The sequence below is a fragment of the Chelon labrosus genome (assembly GCF_963514085.1).
Source record: "Chelon labrosus genome assembly, chromosome: 22".
NCBI lineage: Eukaryota > Metazoa > Chordata > Actinopteri > Mugiliformes > Mugilidae > Chelon > Chelon labrosus.
Genome location: NC_140355.1, coordinates 12,188,808 through 12,212,585, shown reverse-complemented (window position 1 = coordinate 12,212,585; position 23,778 = coordinate 12,188,808). Strand labels below are relative to the sequence as shown.

The 23,778-nt window shown below is 42.3% G+C and overlaps 2 protein-coding genes across 2 annotated transcripts; one reads left to right on the top strand and one right to left on the bottom strand.

Moving 5' to 3' along the window:
- Positions 1–719: 719 nt before the first annotated feature.
- On the bottom strand, positions 720–12,545 carry myo1hb (myosin IHb). Its single transcript, XM_084572143.1, has 32 exons — positions 12,217–12,545; positions 9,264–9,425; positions 8,753–8,868; positions 8,364–8,562; positions 8,208–8,288; positions 7,922–8,101; positions 7,736–7,834; positions 7,510–7,623; positions 7,328–7,399; positions 7,114–7,233; positions 6,812–6,879; positions 6,617–6,722; positions 6,422–6,502; positions 6,245–6,336; positions 6,035–6,129; positions 5,309–5,355; positions 5,153–5,233; positions 4,957–5,062; positions 4,729–4,846; positions 4,481–4,594; positions 4,323–4,399; positions 4,161–4,229; positions 3,961–4,045; positions 3,671–3,833; positions 3,501–3,584; positions 2,257–2,350; positions 1,961–2,016; positions 1,736–1,871; positions 1,553–1,623; positions 1,138–1,235; positions 932–1,031; positions 720–854 (listed from the first exon to the last, which is right to left on the bottom strand). Exons 1-32 carry the CDS (start codon positions 12,244–12,246, stop codon positions 828–830), a joined length of 3,141 nt encoding a protein of 1,046 aa, XP_084428269.1. The 5' UTR covers positions 12,247–12,545; the 3' UTR covers positions 720–827.
- Positions 12,546–15,843: 3,298 nt separating this feature from the next.
- svopb (SV2 related protein b) lies at positions 15,844–23,706 on the top strand. Its single transcript, XM_084572750.1, has 16 exons — positions 15,844–15,963; positions 16,171–16,289; positions 17,034–17,119; positions 17,206–17,304; positions 17,391–17,462; positions 17,902–18,026; positions 18,135–18,198; positions 18,308–18,433; positions 18,522–18,650; positions 18,734–18,807; positions 19,228–19,304; positions 19,383–19,487; positions 20,540–20,651; positions 20,740–20,821; positions 20,907–20,996; positions 22,989–23,706. The coding sequence occupies exons 1-16, from the start codon at positions 15,902–15,904 to the stop codon at positions 23,187–23,189; spliced, it is 1,623 nt and encodes a 540-aa protein (XP_084428876.1). The 5' UTR covers positions 15,844–15,901; the 3' UTR covers positions 23,190–23,706.
- The last annotated feature ends 72 nt before the right edge of the window (positions 23,707–23,778 follow it).

Genomic DNA, 23,778 nt, shown 5'->3' with positions numbered 1-23,778 from the left:
TGATATTTTCAGCTGCATCTTCACGTGACAACCTCTAACCACCTCCCACTTCAATGAGCTCAAAACAATTTGTTATCAGCTTGTTCTGGTTACTGGCACAAACATGACTAGGCTCTCGATTATTCATTATCATATCTAGATAAAGGTACAACTTGTCAACACACACTTGGGACAATCAGGAGTGTTTTTGTGAGTGATATAAAATAACAAACTTTATTTAACTGCCAGAATAGTCCAGCAGGGGGAGCTGCTTCCTGCAAAAAGAAACAGTAGAGACCCATAGAAGCATCCTGCTAACGTGTTTTGTGATGTCTTTGCACTCCCAAAAGACATACATCCATAATCCATTATGGTTCAGCATGTTTTAATATAAAGGTACAACATGGTTGAGGTATTATAAATGTTACAGTCGTGGCTTCACACACATACAGTAGCCTATGTTCGTTTTCTTTGCCATTATCTTCTACAGATTATTTCAGTACATACAATGACAACAAGTGCTTCTGTTTTCATTAAGTAATGTGTCCATGAATCAGTTTGTTCCCATACAGGTGACTGAAACCATCAGAGCCTGTGATATCCTGGCATGGCTCTGCTATGTTTTGTTCTCTCTACAACTAAGGTATATTGGCAGTAGCTGTGTGATAATAGCGTATACTTCATTGTGTAACATTGTCCTAGAGATGCAAAAATAAAAATGAGCTGACATGAAACACGCATTGTAAAGAGCAGCCACTGAGCAGGATTACAAGATGATGATGATTCAAGATGTTCAACTCTGAGACTGAAAGGAGCACCGTTGGTTATCCCCCTTGACAGTGGCATCTTCATCTCGACTTTGTTCTCGTTGATTCCTATAAAACACAAAGACCTTTGTCAGGTCTCTCTTCCCTTCAATAATAAAATAATATTGTCTGAACTCCAGACTCACCACCATCAAGTGGCCGTTCCTTGCCCTGTACACCATGGACTCCTGACCGCTTTTGAAGTCGACGAACCCTTCTCTTCCAGGCTGGATGTCAAATCTCACACTGAACATCACAAAAACAATTCCTTATTCCATATTGGACCATTTATAATTTTTAACAACATGCATTTCTTATTCACATATTGCCACATACAATCCAGACTCCATACCTTCCCTGGACCACTTTGATGCAGTTCTGCTTGTTTGCAATAACACTCAGCTTGGTCAAGGCTTCAAACAGGTAGTCACACTGCAGGACCAGATCCCCCTGAATAAACAAATGTTTTCAGGCCTTTGGTTCATGTAGTGTTATTATTACACACTGAGAAATCAAATGAATGCTGGTTTAAATGAGCATAAAGAATATCTTTCTTGCCTTCACAGATTCAAGCAGACTGCCCAGAGAATAAAGTTCTCAAACTCTCAACTTTGAAACTTCTCAAAGTTACAAAGATTTAAATATGATCCACAAATTGTGTTATTGTGATATACTCTATTTTAAAGGGAGTTTTAAAATTTAAAAGAACAAATCCATATATGACATTGATTAGATGTCTATAAACACCCGTCTCTTAACAGATCTACCTTTTGCTTGTTGTCTTCACATGTAACATGAAGGATCAGGAAGTTGTCACTCAGGTTGCTGACCGACACGCCTACAAAAGAATAAAAATCACGTGTAAACAAAAGCAACTTGACGTGGGTTGTTTCAAGTGGGTGCGTGTAAAGCTCTCCCTGCAGACTTTGTCTAATCGTCTCGCTCGTTACCTTTCAGAGAGCTGTAATCTATCCGCTGCTTGATCTTGGCTTCCTCGATCAGGTAGGCGGCTTTCTGGGTGAAGACGAGCTGCCGGAGACGAGGCCTGAACCCGTTCCTGTCGTACTTCACCACTGGCACACTGTACTGTAGAGGAAGGCACAAAGATCAGACAATATGAATAATAATAAAAAAAAAAATACAGAGATGCAAAGTAAAATCTAATGTTAATTTACCTTGATGAGCTCGTGTTGAATCAGCTGAAGCACTTTGATGTTTATGTCATCTGTAACTTGAACAGAAAATATTGAGAATCAATGAGAGGGTTAAACATCTCTATGAAAACATTGTTGAGGCCAATTACAAATGATGATGAAACGATACAGGACTGGCAAGAAAACAAGGACATGCAGCTATCTTGTTGTAGCGTGTTTTCTGTTATGCATATAAAATCACAAGAAATACTGCAATACGAATTATTAAATGCCTGTAATTACATTTCATATAGAGAAAAATAGAGCTGTGGTCTTACCAATCCTGGTATCCACAAATGGTCTGCACACACTCAAGGGGTAGTTTTCCTTTTTCCCTTTGAACATGGAGCTCGTCTGTACCTTCAAGAGGAGCTGGAAACACAGAGATGATGTTAAAACACAAAGAACTCATTTATATTTCCTGAAGGAAATTTGTGGGACTCAAGTGTTGTCCCATTAGAGATAAATTCATTTAAAAAAAATAATATTATTAAGAACACAACAATAAGTGAGCAATAGAACAACAACGAAAACACAAGCAAGATAATAAAAACAAGACTGTGAGTGTTTGTGAGATCTGTACATCTAGAGGCAGAGCCTTCCAGCGATGCTGTCAGAACACCGAAGGCATAATCAGTTTTAGTTTTTAGGCGAGCGTAAGGGACAACCAGTACACCCTAGTCAGAAGAACTGCGTGATAAGCTGGTTTCATTAGGATGAGCGAATCAGAGATGTACGCAGGAGCACTGAGTCCTAAACGTGGAGGGAAGATGATAAGATATGTGTCCTGTCAGACCTGGTCAGCAGTCTTTAAGTTGTGTTGTTGTTGCAGCAAACTGCTGAGACAGATGAAAAGGGAATTGTATGGATGATATCAAAGCTAGACTAATCATATGGCAATGTCTCTTGCACTGAACTGTAAAATATTGTTTGCCATCCATGCTAGTCATACAAATATGTAAAGCAGTTTCTGAATATCATCAGCACAATAGTGGTAGGAAAGACCTTTGGTAAATCTGGCAAAAAATATAGCTTAAACAAAGTTAATACATAGAAAATTGTATAGGCCCCAGAACAGATCCATGGGGCACACCACGAGAAAGAGTATAGATTTAAGACCAACTGTAAAAAGGAGCAACTCCGATATGCAAAGATCAGGCATGGATCAATAGAACCAAGTACATTTGTGAACAGTGATGTAAGTTTAGAGGGCTTGAGGAAGAAGGAAAAAAGAAAGGGATGATTTTACCCCTGACATCTCTGACCTTACTGACAAAGAAAGAGAAAGTTGCCACAGTCTTTATATGAAAATACAGTTACCAATGGTGTCCAACAGAACTTCATGATGATTGTTCTTACTAGCACAAATGAGGTTGACACATGTCTATACAAACTGTGTACATGTTTAAATGTATACAATGAATTAAGAGCGATGGATTTAAATCAGATTGTTGGACTAATGCAGGAAAGAGATAGCTTATTTTAAATGTTTATCTTGCTGCCAAAAGACGACAGATTGTACCTGTGCTTTCCTTTGGGGAGTGATTCCTTGGACGTACTTCCGGACCATGTGGCGAATGTAGATCTTCTTCAGGAGCTTGGAAAACTACAAAAAGTAAAGCAGTTTTCCATGTGATACCTTTTCCACCTTTAACAACTACAGCAGTGTGTAAAAACAAATCCAACACTCACATCCTGCATTATAGGAGGAGGGGTGAGCCAAGAGTCTTTCTCCAGGACTGTCTTAGGAAGTTTTTCCCTCAGCCGAGTGAGATAGTTCTGCCTCACGTAGGCCAGGTACTCTGTGTTGTCGACGCATGCTGGCTGATTTCTGGTTATGAAACCTTTGATGAACCTAGAACAGATTAATAATCAGGTAATCACACAACATTCAACTCTATGAAACAGTTTGATTGCTCTCTTAAAGCCACTGCTTCCATCCCAATACACTCTCAAACCAATCCCTCAATCTGTTAACTTACTTCTTGATGACCTTGACAGCCCATTCCCTCTTCTCACGTTCCTTCCTAGCCATCAGTCCTCTCCAGCAGGTCTCAATCTTAGTGGCTATTTTGATGAGACAGGGTAGTATAAATGGATTTATTTGGTTTACTAATACTTGGTTAATTAAAAGATGTCAAGTCATGACAGAAGATTTAATTCTTGCCATTTCATCACTCACCTGCCTCTTTCTGTTTCTGGTAGTCTCCTTTCACCCTGTAGCCTTTGTACTTGGCCTGAATTGCTGTTGCTGCAACAAAGGCAATTTAAACAATTTAATTATAAGAAGAGGTTTTGGGTGTTTTACTGTAGTATTGTCACTGATTTCACAGCAGTTTCTCACCTAGCTTATGCTTGCAGACCTGAAACGCATCTTCTGTTGCAAACAGAGTTCTCGGGTGGCGGATGAAAATTTTTGTCCTTGAGATGAAGAGACACACAGCGGGATGAATGTCAAGGTTTTCTGGATGAGTCAGCACCTGTCTATTAACATTTTCCTACCTGCCCATCTTATACTCATCACGTTTATAGCCCAGGTGTTTGATCAAGCACAGCACGCCCTCTGCTGCAGTACCTTTCCAGTTGGGCCAGGTGTCTGGACACAGAGGCTTATACCTGGGCACAGAAGAAGAAGCAGGGTAGGTAGAAACAGAAAAAAAGAGAAAGTGCACGCTTGAGGTCCTCCGCCAGAAGAGTAACTTAATATGCATCTAGGTGAAAACTGGAGCACTGAAAGTGTGCTAAGCTACCTCTGGAGAAAGATCTCGTATTTGCGGCGGTAAGCGAACCCAGCACGTCTGACCCTCAGGTGCTCCATCAGCCCCAGGTATTTCACCTGATGCCGCACCAACACATCGTCAAAGTGTCCTGCAGGAGACACGACAACACTAAGCAGTATCGTTTAACCTCTTGTGCTGGCTGATTGTAAGTAAGCTGTGTAAAGTGTGAGCTTGACTTTTTGGGACGCAAGGCCTCACCTGGCTGCTTGGCTTCATTGGGTTTAATGCAGCGGACGTACCACGGATCCTTGGACATCAGGATCTCAGTCAAGCCTGCCAGGCTACTCTTAAACTGGGTCACCACCTGAGGAGTCACAGGACAAATGTCAGGTTTAGGAGTACTGTAGAATGAAGTCAGAGAGTCATGAGCTTCATCATCGGAAATGCTTCTTACAGTTTCAGGTCTCTTCTTGCTATCCGGTTCAGTAGAAGGAAAACAAAGTTTGATGATGGCGTTCTTGGACTGCCTCATAACCTAAAGGAGAAAATCATCAGCCAGCTGAATTTGAGCATCGCCTGGTAAAAGACTTCATAAATAAATAAAAATTACCTCTTTCCCATTTCGATACAAAAGGTCGTTGTTTTTGTCCAAGAATCCTGAAAGAAAGAGCAAAGAGAAGCGCATGTATGCTTCTTCATTCAAATAAATCATTAAATTAATACAAAAAAGCATGCTGTTGTTTGTTAGAGAATAATTTCTCTTCCCTATGTGTAGTTAATGTTAGACTACTGTTGGGGTCAGTTATCTGCCCTATTTTCTCTCTGAGGAACATGCCAAGGCCATGGTCCCTTTGGCGTCTTCAATCTCACTGTCTGGCTGTCTACAGGCACAGCTGTGGAGTTAGATGATAACGTCCTCCGTTCCTGGAAGACACTTTGTATTTCCTAGTTGGTGTGAGTCCTTATGTTCATGTTTATGTACAATGGCCAATGGGATGTACACATCTCCCCTTTGCTGCCTCGGCCCACCTTTCTAGTATAAGAATCTGAGTTCACTGCTTGTCCCTTAGAATTGAGGTGGACTCATGCACTTATGTTGTGATGACGAATCTTCTGTTCGCCTCGTACGAGCCTAAATAAACTCCTTCAGGCATAAGACATACAGGACTCTGGTACTTCTTCTTCTTCGTCGGCATCACCACAAATTCCTCTCTAACATTGCTCATTTCAGCACTTTAAGTAATAGCCTTACTATAACACCATGACTAATGTTACTCTATATACTTTATTCATGGGGGCAGATGCATATTGGTATATGGTATATCTTATCTCTTACCAACAACACAGTATGTCACCTCTCCAGCGTAATGCAAGAGGCGGAAGTCTCCTCTTTCCAGTGTTTTCCTCGTCTTTTGGTCTGCAAGTCTGTGTCTAAAGGAAGGGTAACATGGATTATAATGATATATATCATTGTAGGATGTGATGATTTGATTGCTGGATTTTGTTCCCACGTATTTTCTGCTAAAGCCAAAGCGTCAAGACTCACGTGACAAAGTGAGGGTGACCACCAATCTTTTCCTCCATCTTTTCCAGGAAGGTGAGATCTGTGGCCTCTCCGGGGCGTAAACACTCCTCATCCTACACCAGAAGATCACCAAGAATTCAGGAAGTTTTAAGATGTGTAGTGTATTTTTACAGGACAATCACTCATTAGCATACTTACCAATAAAGAGATGATTCCCCTGAATTTCTCCTCCACCAGATCACAGATTATCTTGTTGTTGAAATATGGCACTGGTTCCCACTGAGTATGAAAGAGAATGAGAACCGCAGTAGTGGATTATGTCGGTGGTTTCTGTAATTTCATGTTATATTTGCACAAATGTCAAGCGGATAGATTGAACGATGGTGCCGTTACTTCGATTCCTTCCATCTCGTACTCCTCCTGCTCCGATTTGAGCGTCAGCTGGATGAAAAGCTGCTGCAGCTTCTCGTTGCAGTAGTTGATGCAAAACTGTTCGAAACTGAAACAAATCACAGGAGCTGTCAGCGTCAAAGTCTTTATCTCACGCGTTGGTTGGTGAAGAATCAGCAAATCCGTGCACGATCTCACCTGTTCACGTTGAAAACCTCAAAACCATAGATGTCCAGCAGACCAATCACGGTCTTCCTGGAGGAATCCTATATAAAATACACAGTGATGGTATGATTTGAGGTTCTTACAGAAGATTAGACCTTATGGCACGGTCGTGTATAGACAGACGTTTTCGCATAGGCTCATATTCTGATTCTCTAAACCATTAAAATCAAATTGTGCCAAGTGTTTTTAGGGTCACAGGAAAAGCCAAAGCTTCCTATGCTACCCCAACAATATCAGCCTAATTCACTCTCCATTTCACAAGGGAGGGTCCTCACCTTGTTAGCTAACGACTCATTGATCTTGTTGACCAGCCAGTTGAATGTGCGGCCATAGATGGCTTTGGCAAGTGCATCCCTGGCATATACTGCATGGTCCACAGAGAAGGGACTGAACACCTTTAACGTCGCAGCAACAATGTGGATTATTAGTTGCATATTAATATTATCAAGAAGTTTAAACATGTTTTTAAATTTTAATGTATAAAGTCACCTCCTCTGTTTTGGCTTCAATCTTCCTGTGGGTCAGTCCCTGTTGTAGCACCTGATTGGGAATCCCCAGCAACTGCGCAAGGCAAAGGCAAAGCAAAGTCAGACTTTGTGACGACAAGTCTCTATTTGGCACCCAGCCAGAAAGTTGCACGGAAACAGACAAAATGTTTGTGTGGAATTTACCTTTGACACCCACTGCATCTCCTGGTTGTTGATGAGAGCGGCGTATCCTCGAGCATCTGCTTCGAACTTGACATTCCCCAAGTGGAGCACACTGGCAATAATTCCAAACAGGTGCTGCATTAAAGTGAAACGATTGATGAATCACCAGTAATATATATATATATATATATATACGTATATATATATATATAAAGATTTGATAAATCTCAGTGTTTATTGTGCCCACCTCAATGTCACTCTCATTGAACTCTATGACAGAGAGGGCTTTCTGCACCGTCTTCCAGTCACTTTTATCATTGATAGAGCTAACTTTGGCACAATCCCCCTGAAGGAGACAAAGAATTAAACGTCTGAGCACACAGTTTTTTTTCATGGACCAGATTATTAATAAATTTAATACTGTCTAGCTGACCTGCACCAGGTAACGGTACTGTTTGCAGTTCCTCTCCAGGCCGAGCCAGCGGAGCAGTTCTTCCTCTCCTCCTTCCACCAGCTGGTAGAAGATGTGAAAGTTTCTCTCCCCGTGGTTCTGGTGGACCACTCGGGACTTCTCCAGCAGGTAACTGAGGATGTGACCACCAACTGCGCCACCCTGAAGGAGAGAGGTACTCTCTAGTCAGTGCTTAGTGTGAAACTTGAGGTCATTGTCTAGCTGTGCTACGCTGTTTCGCAGTAAAATGTAAAATGTTTCAGTCTACCTGGTGGTCAAACTGGATGTCCATGTATTTCCCGAAACGGCTTGAGTTGTCATTTTTAAGGGTTTTGGCATTTCCGAAAGCCTGAACGAAGAAAAAAGAGATGATTTAGAATCGTGTTTATCTCTGACAATGGTCCCATGTGTCCATGTCCCTGACCTCAAGCACAGGATTGGAGAGGAGCAGTCTGTCCCGGACATTGTTCAGGAGTCTGGTACTTGGACAGCTCACAGCGTAGAACTGAAGGATTTTCTTGGAAGCCTCTGTCTTTCCGGCCCCGCTCTCCCCAGAGATCAGGATGAAGTGGTTGTTGAACTCAGACTGCATGGTGCGGAAGACGTTGTCTGCCAGCGCATAGCTGAAAGTAGAGTGATAGGTTAAACTAAGACATCAGGTGCTTTAAAGCTGTGATGTTTCATTGAATTTAAAGTTAAATTTATCTGCAACAAGAATGAGAATTCTTCACAAAAGGTACCTCAGTCTGCTAGTGTGACTTTACTTGCTACTATATGCTTGCATTTGATAATTAGCACATAAACCAGTCTCACATATGAGGTGGCAGCTCAAAGAAGTTAACTCCCATGTATGTGTCCATTTGCTTCTTGCTGTAGATGTCCAACTCTTTATATGGGTTGACCGACACCAGGAGAGTGCCAATGTAAGTCTGCAGAGAAAGACAAGGAAAGGAACTCATCATGTTCAGCAGCTCCTCTACATCTGATGCCATTTTTCTTAAACATTACATAACGTTAAACAAAGGCTCCCAGCAGCGTGGTGTCCATGTATCATTCCACTGATAGGTAATTTTGCTCCTTATCAAAAGCAATAAGTTTAGTGAGTCACTTGTCATGACCCGACGGACAGCACTGACCTTTGGAGTGCTCACTCTGCAAATGAAAAGCACCGGCGCTGCTGTTTCAGCAGCACAAGACGCCAGATTCAGCAGAAGGGAATGCGGCATTAGGACATTAACAGGTGGAAGGTCGAGGGCATGATGTTTAATTAGAGTAAGAGAAAACGCCAGGTTATCCAAAATGACACCGCACAGGAAAGACTCACATAGATGAGATTCTCATGGAAGCGTTTCCTCAGGTTGTCCAGGAAGGCACTCTCACTCGTGTAGGCGTCCAGGAGAACAAAATCCTGGATGCCCACCCGATCCCGGGCTGTCAGGGAGGCCTCCATGTTCCTGAGGATCTGGTTACACCTCTCCTCCAGGCTCTGTGTGTGAGCAAGAACAACCAGACATCGTGTGATCTATAGATAACGTGTTTTCGTTGAGGTTGTCAGCGCTCAAGTGCAGATGCACGCAAATGCCCACAATCCTGGGCAACCTATATCTTTCCCACTGGGCGACTCATTTCCTGCCTGTTGGTCCCAATATCAGTGACTTCCAGACAGTGGCCTTGGCTACATCCTCTATGGTCACGACACATCTAAATTCAGCAGTCGCTATCTAATCTGCTTCTGTGTTCTCTAAAGAGCCATCCATCTTGTTCTTAGCAAGGACACCAAAGCGAACACCAAACATTCCTACATTCTTCCCCGTTATTTTTATATTATTACTGATTTTAGCAATAATTGGCTCAACTATAAGCTCCATCAGTTAAAGCTCAGAGGTAGTAACATTCATAATATTAAGCATAAACACAGGGCATGTTCAGCTGCTTAATACGCCACTGACTTTGTGCCAGGTAAAATAATCAGCAACGCAATGCACTTTAATTATGGCGCTATGAAAGAGTCATCCATTATCACCGTACGCTTCAGCAGTTTGGCTCCCGTCGCTGCCAAGTTGACCTGTCACCAAGTCAGAGTAACTGACACTGACAGCTCATTGTCCGGCGAAACAAGCCGCCGGTCTAGTGACCCAATAATTCAAATCCCACACGTCACATCTAAAGACGTAATCATTAAAAATATTCAACAATTTGCAGGAACAACCGTTAAACATCACCTACCCTGACGTTCCTGGCGTGTATGTGTGTGTGTGTGTCCCAGGACCTGTTCTGAAATGAACTGAACTGAACATCTGGTTTTATTGGAGGGAAGACAGGAAACACTGATAGATTACAGTCTCTACTTCCTTCAGTAGGAAACCATCAATAATGTAGCGAGGGTTCAACAAAGGAAATCCCTAAATACTGTATGTATTTGTGTGTGTTTGTTTTTGTCTTTGTAGGTAAATTATATGCTGCCTGATAAGATAAAAAAAACTTGTCTTCTCTTCTCTTGTTCACATTTTGCTGCACAACATGTGCTTTCTGGAGTTATTTTATTTCTATTAAAACAAAAGTATCATCCACAGAGAGTCTGATGACTGGAGCTTGGGAAATTCTTCAGCAAAAAACAGGGACTTTTTGATCCTGCTGACCAAATGATGATGAATAAAAAGAAAAACACATCTTCAACGACCACCAATCACATGCTCTTTAACCAGTTACTGTAATTAGACCTCATCACTGAAAGGCATCCATTTGGCACAGCAGCTTTTCAGCTTTTCACTCCAAAAACAATAAAGAGTTACTTGAGAGGCCTTTTATCAGAAGTTGAAACTTTTCAAAACATGTTTCTGCAAACTGGAGATCGTAGCCTAAGGTTTGACTGTAGAAGTAATAAACCCAAAGCTGATGTTGGTCCTAATTTCACCACAGAGGTCGTCTCTCTCAAATCAGCGTTTAAGAAATCTCCTGAACTCTAAGGTCTGTCTCACACACTCTGGTCTGCTGTTGGCCCTTTGCGGTTCTTTGGGTATCTTGTGCGCAGGAAGTGTGACCTCTGCTGAACGCACGTCATATAAAAAAATGAACCTGGTGCATAAGAGGATGGACACTTTTTGAAAACCAAAGAGCCACAGAGGTAAGAAGTTGGCTTTCTTGACATCCACTTGTCATCCAATGAAGTAAGCATGCAGTAAGCATCACATTCGGCCAGGAAAGTCTATCTGACCCGCAGACCCATCATGCGAGAGGGCGCTCCATTGTCCCTGTCTATCCAGTACGGTGCAGGATCCTGTTACGCAGCCACAAAGTGGCAGTTAGGCTCCCTGAAAGAGATAGCGCTCCTCGTGGGCCATTGACTGACACCACACATCACCCAGGGCAACACACATTTAAGGGGCTCCAGGTGTCTAGAGAAACCTGACCTTCAACGGGCCTCCATCGCACCAGTCACCTCCTCTGTTGGTACTGTTTCACAGAAGCACACAGTAACAAGCTAAGGACTGATTGCACTGTTTGGGTAAAAGTCTTTTTTGTCTTTTTTGGCCCTTTGGTGGCAGTAGGATGATCTAATGTTCACATGTTTTCAGCTCAGAAAGCCATTGCCAGTATCTATATCTCTACTACAAAAGTAGTTGGCACTTTCTTCACGCAGGAAACAAACAGAGTAACAACATTAGAATTTATTTGGGTGGATACACCCCCACTGGATCTGCAGTATTCTGGTTTCCACTGAGGGGAACATCTGTCTCTTAAGCTGCTAAATGCTCCACTTTTGTTCACCAGCTAGTTGCTAACATTGTCTGTCCTTTGATTGGTGCTGAGAAGGCAGTCTACGAAGGATTTACTAAAGCTTTTTCACACACACACACACACAAAAAGCAATGATTGCAGCAGCTGATTGAGAGCTGTGAGAGTGAATCAAGACAGTAAAGAACGAGATGAAGGAAGCGAATGTGACGTTTTGTGCTAAACTTCTGTGGATTTATCACTTTCAAGTTACACATTATCATGTGATATACTGAAAATGTACAAATATTGATCGGTGCAGCTTTAAAGACGCTGTTTTGTGTGCAGTGGCTTCTATCTATCAGGAGAGACCAATGAATATAACTAACTAATGAAAGCACAGAGACCAAATGTCACTTGTATTATGTAATTTCTCTGCAAATATAAATTCCACATCCAAATACTTTGAAAGATGCTGCAATCGTGAAAATCTGCAAATAGAGGCTCTAACACACCTGCACACCAAGTTTAGAGACACACAAAGTTTTGTTTGACTAATTTACCTCCTTTACTTCCAAAGCCATGTGTGTCATGGTTGAGTCGGCCTTATGTGACGATGCTGATGAATCCAAATTACTTTGACCTTCAGTCCGCAGGTATATAACCCGAGCAGATGCGACCCAGGACAGCAGTTTTAGTAGCCGAGGAGTTCTCCCATGGCGGAGCCTTTTCAAGTCAGCACAGGTATTTCACTGATAGTCGATTCTTTCCTTTGACGCTCATCGGTCCCTGATTCAAAAACTGGCCGGGAGAGAAAGCCCGGTATCACGGCCCGGGACAGAAAGGATTAAGAGGAGGAGGAGGAGGAGAGTGGCGCTGCTGCTTCCTGCTCGACTGGCGTTCCTGCATTGTAGGTAATGAGGCAGTAATGAGCTACCTGGCTATGGAAGGACTGGGCTGCTTAAACATTCATGAAGCCCAGGCAGCAAACATTCATTCGGCGCTTCACCTGAGTGTTGAACAGCTACAGTGTGTGTTTAAGGAAGTGCATGCGTCTGTGTGTGAGTGCAGGTATGTAATACAAGGATGTAGTAACTTAAGCCACCCAGAGACCCATCCTCACCCTCCTCCCCACAAAATTACAGCCCAGGTATTCGATTACTGATCTTTGATTAGGCAGATGCATTTCAAACTAATTACTAGCTGCTCATTAGAGCAAGAACAACCTGGGATTAAACTATTGTACATTATGTGACTGTCAAAATCAAAAAAATGCATTTTTTAATTACACATATTCTTATTTTTTGAAACTGTTTCAGAATAGTTTTTATTTCGACGTGCAATTGAGAGCTGACAGGAGGTTAGGGGAAGGAGACGATGATGGAGCTTACACCCGACAGACCAAACCCCAAACCTTCTCATGTACTTTGCAGTTAAATTAAAAAACAGATTACATCTTTTTCTTGTGTTTCAAACTGTGACAGGCCAGAGGGCAAAGTAACGCTGCCCTCTCACTCCCGTCTGTTTAAAATTTAACACTGCTTCCTGAAAGCAAAACGAAAAAAGGCATCTTACGTTACCGCCTCGAGATCGGCCAAAACGCACGGCGACGTGAGAGAGTATGGGTGGAATAATGGCCATTAACATAATGTAATCCATTATGCAAATGTTGTGGGATTTCTAGGATTCACTCGATCTTGAAAGAAGACCTCTTCTCTAAGAACAGGAACTTGATGACCAAAACCAAAACAAAGGGGGGCCACTTTGTATTGATAACTTAATTTGTTTATTGGATTCAGTTTAAAACCCAATTATCCTTTTAAAAAGTTTGACAAGAAGATGGAAAAGAACCGGGGACATTTCTAGTTTGATTGTCAACGCTGAAGTGTGCATGATGGCAAATACAAGTAGTACTCGAATATCATTGCCTTATCTGAGTTGTGGTATCCATTAAATGATAACACACACAAAACATGGTTCCCAGAGTCCTGCCTTCACTGTTGCATTCATTCCATATGTGGCACTGATTCACGGTGATCGTTGACTCGGGTGCATCACTACTCTAATCTTGCCTCTAAAGAGGGAAGGACAGGTTAAATCACTGAGCGTCCTCGATCCACTATTTGTCCAAATAAATATTCACAGGTTCAATTAGTCCTGAACAACTAAACTTTAAACTAATCCCTTATTCATGTGAGCAAACAGATTGTTGTCACCGCTGCAGGACTCTCAAGGCCAAAACGAGCTGCAGGGCTATTAGTTTCAGATGCGGTGCGTTCAGTGAACAGATCACAGCGTCCCAAACTCGGCTGTTTTAGTGACAGCAAATTACATTTAAACATGCTTAGTAAAAAAAAAATGCGCTCACAAGATTTAAAATCATTTACAAAATTCATCTAAAGCTTACCTTTGAGTCCATGTCGTGGTTCTTTGTGCACATCATAAAAGCTCTGCTGAGGTTCTCCTCCGCGTGGTCCCGGCCAAGCAGCTCATGTGAGGACGCAGGGATGCACTGCGCTGTGTATTCTACCCATACTGTATTTATGACTGTCCCATAATGCAGAGCCTCAGCATGTCCTCACAGTGTCCTACTTTTCCACAGATTTTCAGGTCGGCCTTATTTGCTTGCAAGGGTGCAGAGGACTGAATGACTCCCAACAGCTACAGAAACTTTAATTTCAGGTGATATCTTTAGACTTTCTGCTGGAGTAAGTTTGATTCTTACTTTATATTTTTGTAATGCGTAAGGCAGATAATTAGGTCCACAGGATACCATACTGTTGTTTTTTAAAATGCAACATCAGCAGTGGTAGGGTGTTACTAATCTAATCTAAAATATTCAAAGGGTTAAACTGTGCCTTCTAATACCCTACTTTTCATCTGTAGGTATTCGATAGCCCAGAATCAGAGGAGCAGCAGGCCTGAATTGAGTCAGATCTTCATAAAGCCCCCATAAACACACTACAGGAAGTGCTCATGCTATTTAGAAACACTAGAAATTTCAAACTCCTTTCTGTCATTGAGCGTCTGGAAATAAAATAGCCCTGTCAGCACAAACGTGGCTCTCTGAGCGAATGTGAACTAACAGACGCACGGCTAGGAAGTACCTCTGACAACAGCAACCTTTTTTTGGGGGGGGGCGGGAGCTGGCTTCAGAGTGGCCGACTGCAGAAACACCAGCAGACTAAGAGCACAACCTGCTGTCGGCCAAAGGTTATGTCAAACACGCAGCTACAGAACCATCGGAAATATGGTATGTAGATTTTACCAGCTTTTATTCCTTGAATATGTACAGTCATTCAAGGAATAAGAGGAGGCTAAGGGATCTGAAATTAAGTGAGCTGGTGACCAATTAATTGAGCCGAGTCTGCTGTTGTTCTTATTACAAGTCCCACGGGATTAGAGCATAAACCCTCATTAAGAGGATGGAGAGGGATTTGTATTGTTGGCTTCATCTCTGCTGTTTACATTTTTGTTTGGATTTTAATTATTGGCAATAATCAGAGTGAAACATTTAAAGTCTCGCTCACTTGTTGAGATTTCATTTTGTTGTTTTTACCGTTGTTGCTTTTTTTTTTTATCATTATTATTTATTTTTACTTTAACATCTGAACAATTAAGATTTTTAATTATTAATCTAGAGTTTCTGGACACAATTTGAATGACCCAGTCTGTTTTTTGGGAGGGGTCTGACTTTTCCATTTTTACTGCTTTACACAGGAATGCATCATGATAACATGAGCTACAGGACTAGCCTGTTCTGGGGCAGGTGAACGCCTCTCCTGACTGGAAGAAAACAGTTCACAAATAAAAGTAATAATATTTTTTGGAATATATAAAAAACTTGGGAAGCATTTTTTTTTAAAAAAAAATAGAACCTATGTACCTAAATATTTCTCACCATTACGCATGCAACACTTTGGTTAAAAAAAAAAAACTTCTCAGTCTCGTATTTCAGTAAAGACTCTCCTGTTCCTGCTCCAAATATTTTGCTTTCAATAGCCTACGGCTCCCTATTCCTACCCAGACATGAGAATACACTGTTTACACTTCCAGCCAAATAACCTCCGGGGAGTCATACAGGTCCTTGAAATAGCACACTCCTCCCCTTCTCTTCCGCCGTGCAGGTATCGCTCTCTGATTGGGTGCTTCACTGAAACCTGGAGAGACCGTCTCAACAGGTCCGAAAAACAACTCACCGGTGCGGTGGGTGAGGTGGTGACTCACAGCTCTACGAGACACTCTGAAATGGAAAACTGGACCAAGTCGACGCGGATCACCTACAAGCGCTGGACAGAACCCGAGCAGTGGTAAAACCACACAGAGATTTAATGTTTGAAGTCTCCTCAGATGTGTCTGATCCCGAAAGGCAGCGGGCTCCAGGAAAACAAATATGCTTTTTCACACCTGAGTGTTTTCCACGACCTAGCGACCTAGACTCAAGTCCTCATTTTTAGACGGACTGTGATAACGTCTGCCCGTGTGTGTGTGTGTTTGTGTGTGTGTCTGTCATTTAGGGGTGAGGCAGATTTTGTGGGTCACACTGATGAGGACCAGGGCACAGACAACGAAATCTGCACGATAGCCTCGGCAAGGGACACACGGTCTGCACCCAGCTCTGACAAAACCAGAGAAGGTCTGTACAACACCACTGGCTGCAGTCTATCCTTATTATTAATATATATACAATGTTTTTATTGCCTTTAGTCTGATATGTGTATAATTATTAAAAGTACACATAGCAGGAAACGAGGAAACAGTAGGCAGGTAGTGATTCCAGCCGGGTTGATCAGCTGGTCTGACAGGGTGAGGCAAATTGGCAAAGTCCTGCATTGTCAATGGAAAGTGAAACTACTGTCACCAAAACACATGTGATGTCCCTGTGTTTCTTTGCTATACTAATTGTTGTGGAATCATTAAAACGCAGGTTGCGGTTAGCTGCTTTATATACTTTATGGTAAGGTTTAAATGAAAACTGGATTGGAAGCATAAACTAAAATAAAATGGAGATCCTGAAATACTAAATCTGTCTGTCAATAATAATCATAAATGCCATTCATTCGTTCATTCATCTTCTGTAACTACTTGTTCCTGTGAAGGGTCGCGTGGGGGGCTGGAGATTATCCCAGCTGTCATCGGGCTACACCCTGGACAGGTCACCGGTCTATCACAGGGCCAGTTCAGTCCAATTTTGTTCCAATTAGAGGCCTGTTTGCAAACAGCTTCAACCCCAATCAGTGTGCTGTCAGCTCGTTGTTAAATAACATCATTAATTAATTTTGCCCCCCTCTTTGAGATGTGAAATGAGATGTGTCAAACCTAACATTTGACGCATTAACGCAATCCCAATCTGCAGTGACCGGTTTGCCCCCGTTTTCAGAAACCTTCACGGTCGACGATGCACTGGAGGCGATCGGCTTTGGAAAGTTTCAGTGGAAGATCTCGCTCGTCACCGGGCTGGCATGGGTGAGAACCGACCAAAAACGCGAAGGAATGACTTCTCTCTGACGAGCAGGTGCCGCAAATCTCTCACGCTCCGCTTCTGTCCTCAGGTAGCAGATGCCATGGAGATGATGATCCTGAGCATCCTGGGCCCTCAGCTGCACTGTGAGTGGGGGCTGCCCGGCTACAAAGTGGCGCTCATAACATCGGTGAAGTCCCCTTTCGGTGCTGTTCTGTTCCGCAGCTTCTTGCCTTCGTGGCGCGTGCTAACGGCTGCACTTTTTTTGTGCGTCAGGTGGTGTTCATCGGGATGGGGCTCAGTTCGTCCGTGTGGGGGAATGTGTCCGACAAGTATGGCAGAAAAGTAGTGAGTTTCATTTCTGGTTTTACGTGCATACAGTACATGACTTCTGCACATTTTAGGCCCTAAACTGTGGAACGCTCTCCCAGCTCATATTCAATATGCCACCGAGCTCACAACTTTTAGGTCAGAGTTAAAAACACATTTATTCAGGCTGGCATTTCACACGTAGCCACTAACTGGGACTGTTGCTCCTTTATGTTACAGTCGTGTTCTAATTTTGTTTTAGTAGTATTGTTTTTATTCTTGTTTTTACACTTGAATGCACTTTGTGCACCTTTTTGCGGTGCAGCTGTGTCTTAATTATGTTTTAGTAATATTGCTTTTGTTCTTGTTTTTACCCTGGAAAGCACCTTGTGCACCATTGGGTGCTGGACGGTGCTATACAAATAAATATTGATTGATTGATTGATTGATTCTTATGTATGTCCTGTGTTTGTGCCAGGGTCTGACTATCTGTATGTGCTGGGCTTTCTACTACGGCCTGCTGAGTTCGTTCGCTCCAGTGTATGGCTGGCTCTTGGTGCTGCGGGGCCTTGTGGGCTTCGGCATTGGTGGAGCTCCTCAGTCGTAAGTCTGCTGCCGCCTCCGTTCATGGCTAGATGCCTTAACAATTCCTTAATGAGTTTTTTTTTTTTCTTTCATTGCGACAAACGAAAACCATCACATCTGTTTTAGGGTGACTCTGTACTCAGAATTCCTTCCAGTGAAGGCAAGAGGCATCTGCATCATGATGATTGCGGTACTGTGGTCATTTTGTTAGTAATTCTAAAGTTTAACTTTATTTCTGATCTGAATCTCTGATCTGATTGAACGTACAGCAAATAGATTTCTGTGTTTTCTCGTATCAGGCTTTCTGGGCCATCGGTGCTGTATTTGAGGTCCTCTTGGCCTTGTTGATAATGCCCACTCTGGGCTGGAGGTGGCTGCTCGGCCTGTCCACTATACCAATGGCCATCTTTGTGTGCTTCTGCTTTGTAAGTGTGTTGATGATTAATAGACTAATATATATATTTACATATATAAAAAAGATGGAAAAATAATTCAGTTTTCTTCGTGACACAGTGGCTGCCTGAAAGTCCTCGTTTTGATGTGCTGACGGGAAGAACAGATCGGGCCTTGGCAACTCTGAGCCGCATCGCTAAAGAGAACGGCAAGGCCATGCCTGCAGGGAAGCTGGTCACTTTAAAACAGGTAAGGACGGAGACAAATGATTGGTTCTGAACGTGAAGAATAAAATGATTATTGTTTATATGTTGAGCTTTTATTTTTCACAGAATGAACGTGGCCAGATTAAAGATCTCTTCACTTCTCAGTACTGGAAGACTACTCTTCTTCTGTGGTTTATATGGTAAGCCTGAGAAGCACATTTTCTACTTTGTCCCCTCCGTCGTCCTTCTTTAATCAGGTGTTTTGATCGAAGGTAACTATTTAAACAAGAATCACCAGCTGGCCTGGAAAGCTCTACTGTGGGCGCACTGCGGGTCGGTCGGTTTGTGGTCATGTGACTAAGAGCAAATGTGTTTGGGAGTGTGCACCACTTAAATGATAAGAGTCTTTATATTCCTGTCTTATCTTGTGGCAAGTTAAAATACAGTTTCATGGCTTTTTTGTCTGTGTTCAGTGCCAGTTCCGTAAATGATCTGATCTGATCAGATGGTACATGATGGCCGAATGGAAACAACAACAACCATAGCAGAGGCCCCATAGATGCATGTATGAATTTTCAACTACATGCACAACCTAGTTTGACACATTTTTGTTGTTTTAGGTTTGCGAACGCCTTCTCCTATTACGGCATTGTCCTACTGACAACTGAGCTGTTCCAAGCCGGAGATTCATGCGAGGGTACGTGGCCGCCTCCTTCGTTTTCGTCTCAATGTTTCTAAAATTCAAATTCCGAGAAAATGTTCTCCTCCCTTGCAGTGACCAAAGGGGCCAAGATCGAGCCAGACTGCAGTCTCGAATGTAAATATTTAACAACAGCTGACTACAAAGACCTTTTATGGACGACCTTGGCTGAATTCCCAGGTGAAACGCTCCCTTTTAGCATTTTGTCAAAGGTGTGGTGTGCACTTAAAACTGGAAGGCTTCAAGACGCTGTTTCTACACACACACAGAGGGTGGCCATTATTTTCTAATCCTTTCCTACTGAAGTAATTGTAATTTGATACTTGATTATGGAGAAAATGGCATCAACATTGTGCATCAACACAGCACCCTGTGATGCAGTAAATGCAGTAAGGGCCACATACGTATGTGCACTGAAACATTTTTGGTTATTTTAGCTGTTTATGAATATGAGCCTAAAGTGCAGACTGTCAGCTTTAAATCGAGCAACACTTTGAGCCCACAAAAACAGGAGACTGTGTATAGAAATGGCTGTACGTAATTCCTACACCTCTCCTCTACTTTGGGTGAGAAAACTTGAGCGTTAAAAAATATGTCTCAGAGACAACATCATCCAGGTCAGAAGACATCATCCGGGGTCTATAGGTCAATCTACAGACCCCGGATGATGATAACAGGTAACTCCAGACTCAACAGGGAATAGCACTAGCGTACGATAACAAAATATTGGTGAAATGAACGAGTTTCGCGGCAGATAATGCTTATTTAGAGGCTGCATTTCACTGCCCTAGTCACTCCCACTACATGGATATATGTAAACAACTGTATTTTATGCCCGAAATATGGTCCAGGTTGTAAAAAACAGTAGTTCCTCTTTAAGGGTTATAAAGCTGCATATTAGATAGGGGAGAGGACATTTACAAAGAAAACATTTTCTACTTTGGAATATGACACGGAGACTCTAAATGGGAATAGTTTAATAGTTAATCACCTTCAATGTATCTGTTTTTAAATTTTACTTGAAATTGGTGTTCAAAACATAAAAAGTCTAAAAAGTCAAAGTAAATCTCTAATGATTTACTAAAAAAAATTATATAAGCTTATGTCTCCAACCAGCCCCAAGGAGAGTGAGATTACAAGATTGTTGTTTAAAAGAAAGCCTCATTGTGTTGCATTTTATTCTCACTGCATATTTGCCGCTATTTACTGTCCGTTCTTCCCGTTTGTTTCAGGTCTCTTAGTTATCGTTCTGCTGGTCGACTACATCGGCAGGAAGAAAAGCCTGGCGCTGTGCTTCTTCATGTTTTCCTTGTTCCTTCTTCCATTATATGCTTGTATTGGGAGGTGAGTTTGTCGTCTTATATCGAAGCAGCAGCAGTGAATTTAATCACATCTCTAACTGCCTGTCTATCTGTCTTTGTTGCCCGCGTAGGACAGCTCTTACGGTCTTTATCTTCCTCGCCAGAGCCTTTATCTCCGGAGGATTCCAAGTAGTTTTTGTTTACACGCCAGAGGTAGATATCGCTTTTTGGGTTAAACATATTTTTTAGGCCAGATGAATTGGGTAACATGTAATCTCCTTTTTTTTTATGTATTTAGGTGTTTCCTACGGAAAACAGAGCCTTAGCTGTGGGGACTTCCAGTGCGATGGCCAGGGTCGGGGCCCTGATTACGCCCTTCGTGGCACAGGTATGCAGAAGTCTTCCTATTTTCAGAGAATTTGAAGAGTGGCGCGTGTTGATAAAATCCTTCAAATTCTTTCAAAACCTACAACAAGCAGCTGCAGTATTTCCTATGCAACACCAATTCATGGTTAAAGGAGCAATACAAAAAAAAGGAGTGGGGGCTAGATGATCTCAGAAGTTTGTGTTTTGGGAGGGACATTTGAGACAATGGCGGTGGCGGCGGTGTTCAACAACACACAAGATGATTGATCCTTTGTTGACTTTCTGGCTGGTCTACTAATCCTCCAGCTAGAGGGCTTCTACTCGTGGTTACCATTGCTAATGTACTTCTGGTTAGACGAACAAAAAGAGCAGGAAAATCCTGTAAATATACATTGAAATGTGAGAGCGAGAACAGGGGAGAACAGGAAATTTGTGAAAAGGTGTGCGGGAGGTACTTGTAACAGCGATTCAAATGCAATCCTGGAGTGGTTTTGTTCCTTTTCCCGATCCAAAATTAAACATTGAGAAACTGGATTCGTCTGTGTGGACGACCACACGGGCAGCTACTCGTCTGCTAAGCACAATAAGCAATATTACTCTACAGTCGAACATCTAACTACTTAACAATCATCCAAGAGCTTAACCAGTGCTAAAGTACCAGTCCAAGACCAACAGATTCAAATCTGTCATCAGGGTACAGCATATACTTTGCTATTACAACATACAGTATCAGAATATTGTTTTGCTACTTATCTAGCAGTACACGAGCAGTTCTGCCCCGTGACAGTCCCATTGGGCGTCACCTTTACATACGGCTAATGAGGTTTCTCTTTTTTTCCTCATGGATCGGTGGATGTAGCATTTATGGATGTACATCGATCAGGCATAACATTATGACCACCTGCCTAATATTGTGTAGGTCTCCCTCGTGTCTCCAAAACAGTTGTGACTCATCACAGAATGGACATGGACCTTCTGAGGGTGTCCTGTGGTGTCTGGGAACAGAATGTTGTTAGTGGGGGCCTTTGGGTCCTGTGGGTTGAGGGGAGGGGCCTCTGTGGAGCATCCCACAGATACTTGATCAGTTTGGTATCCAGTGAATTTGGAGGCCAGGTCAACAACTTGTCCTGTTTTTCATGTTTTCTTTTAAGTTGTTCCTAAACCGTTTTTGTGTGTGTGCCTGTTCATCCTGCTGGGGATGGCTGCTGCCATCAAGGAGTGTCATTGCTATGGGGTGTGGGTGTCTGGTCTGGTCTAGGTGGGTGGTACATGTCTAAGTAACATCCACATGAATGAATGCCAGGTCCAAAAGTTTCCCAGCAGAACACTGAATTGTCACAAGATGGTCAATGTTCACTTCTCCTGTCAGTGGTTTTAATGTTGTGGCTGATCAGCGTATCTGAGAATGTCAAGTGATGTGCATAACGTCACACATCTTATTGAAGCCCTTGTTGCCACTATTTAAACCCCTGGCGTCAGAAATTATGTCTAACAGAATCTATAGGTGACGTGGAAGCGAGACAGCTAATGTTTCTATGTATGATCAGAAGACCATGTTTATCCCAAGTTGCCAGCATGACATGTTGGACAAACACATTGTACTTGCACCAGCATCTTCACATCTTCACATTGGATGTGTCACGTTTTCTTTATGTAACATCAATAGAAAGTTAAATCATGTCTGAATCGTATGTTAAAGCCCATAATTTTCTCTCTCTGGGGTCTTGGCCATCCAATGACTTATTCAAAAAACAGTATTGCCTTCTTTTTCCATACAAACCTGATTTTTCTTTAATTTGCATTCTTCTTCCTCATTGAATTTCTTGCCAAGAAAAACAATCTTAGAGTCAAATTGTTGGAAACCACTGGCAGAAATATGCATCACATCGCTCGCATGTTTATGCGCAAAATTCCACTTTGTTAGTCCTCATCATAATTAAATAATACTTGACGTGATACTGTATTGCAGATTTAAATTCCCGCCTCCTCAGTTTTTTTTATGTTGTGTTTCTAGGTGTTGCTCAGGTCGTCGGTGTATCTGACTCTGTCTATGTACTGTGGCTGCTGTCTACTGGCTGGCATTGCGTCACTGATCCTGCCCATTGAGACATTGGGCAGGGGTATGCAGGAGTCTGGTCTTGACCAGGAGGCTGGAGGGCAGACAACCGACACAAACAGCCACCCTTACGATAGAGGACAATCCACAGCCCAGTGATAAATGGACTGGGAAGAATGAAAAGAAGAAAAAAAAAACGGGTGTTTTTGTCACCACCTGCAGAGGCCACATTTGTCTGTTTAACGACCGACTCATCTGAGCGATGGTGGGTGAAGAACGGCTGGGGACAATCTCATTAAAGGCCGGTAGTGATAATTGAGGGTAGGCCTAATGACGACAGAAGCGTTCTTGTTCTAGGACTGGTTTGTTTACCCTCTCATGCATGCAGGCCATGAGGGCCAACAGAGGGACAGTTTTGGAAAATGATGATGCACGGTGCAGACACGTTTAAACCTTGACCTTAAGAGAATTTTATTAAATGCAAGTCCACAATTGTATTTATGTATATATATATATATATATATACATAAATATGTAAATCCCCTCGCCTTTAGTTACTGAAAATGTTTTACTGATATGTGACAGCTTCTCAAATGTGAGTATTTTATTTTATTTATATGATATGTGAAATGAAACAGAATACCTTTTGGTTCTGTTGGTTTAATAAAAACATGATTTAAAGACTTTTTTTTTTTTCCAACTATTGTCTACGCTGTGACCCTACAGAGGACAAGCGGTTACAGAAAAT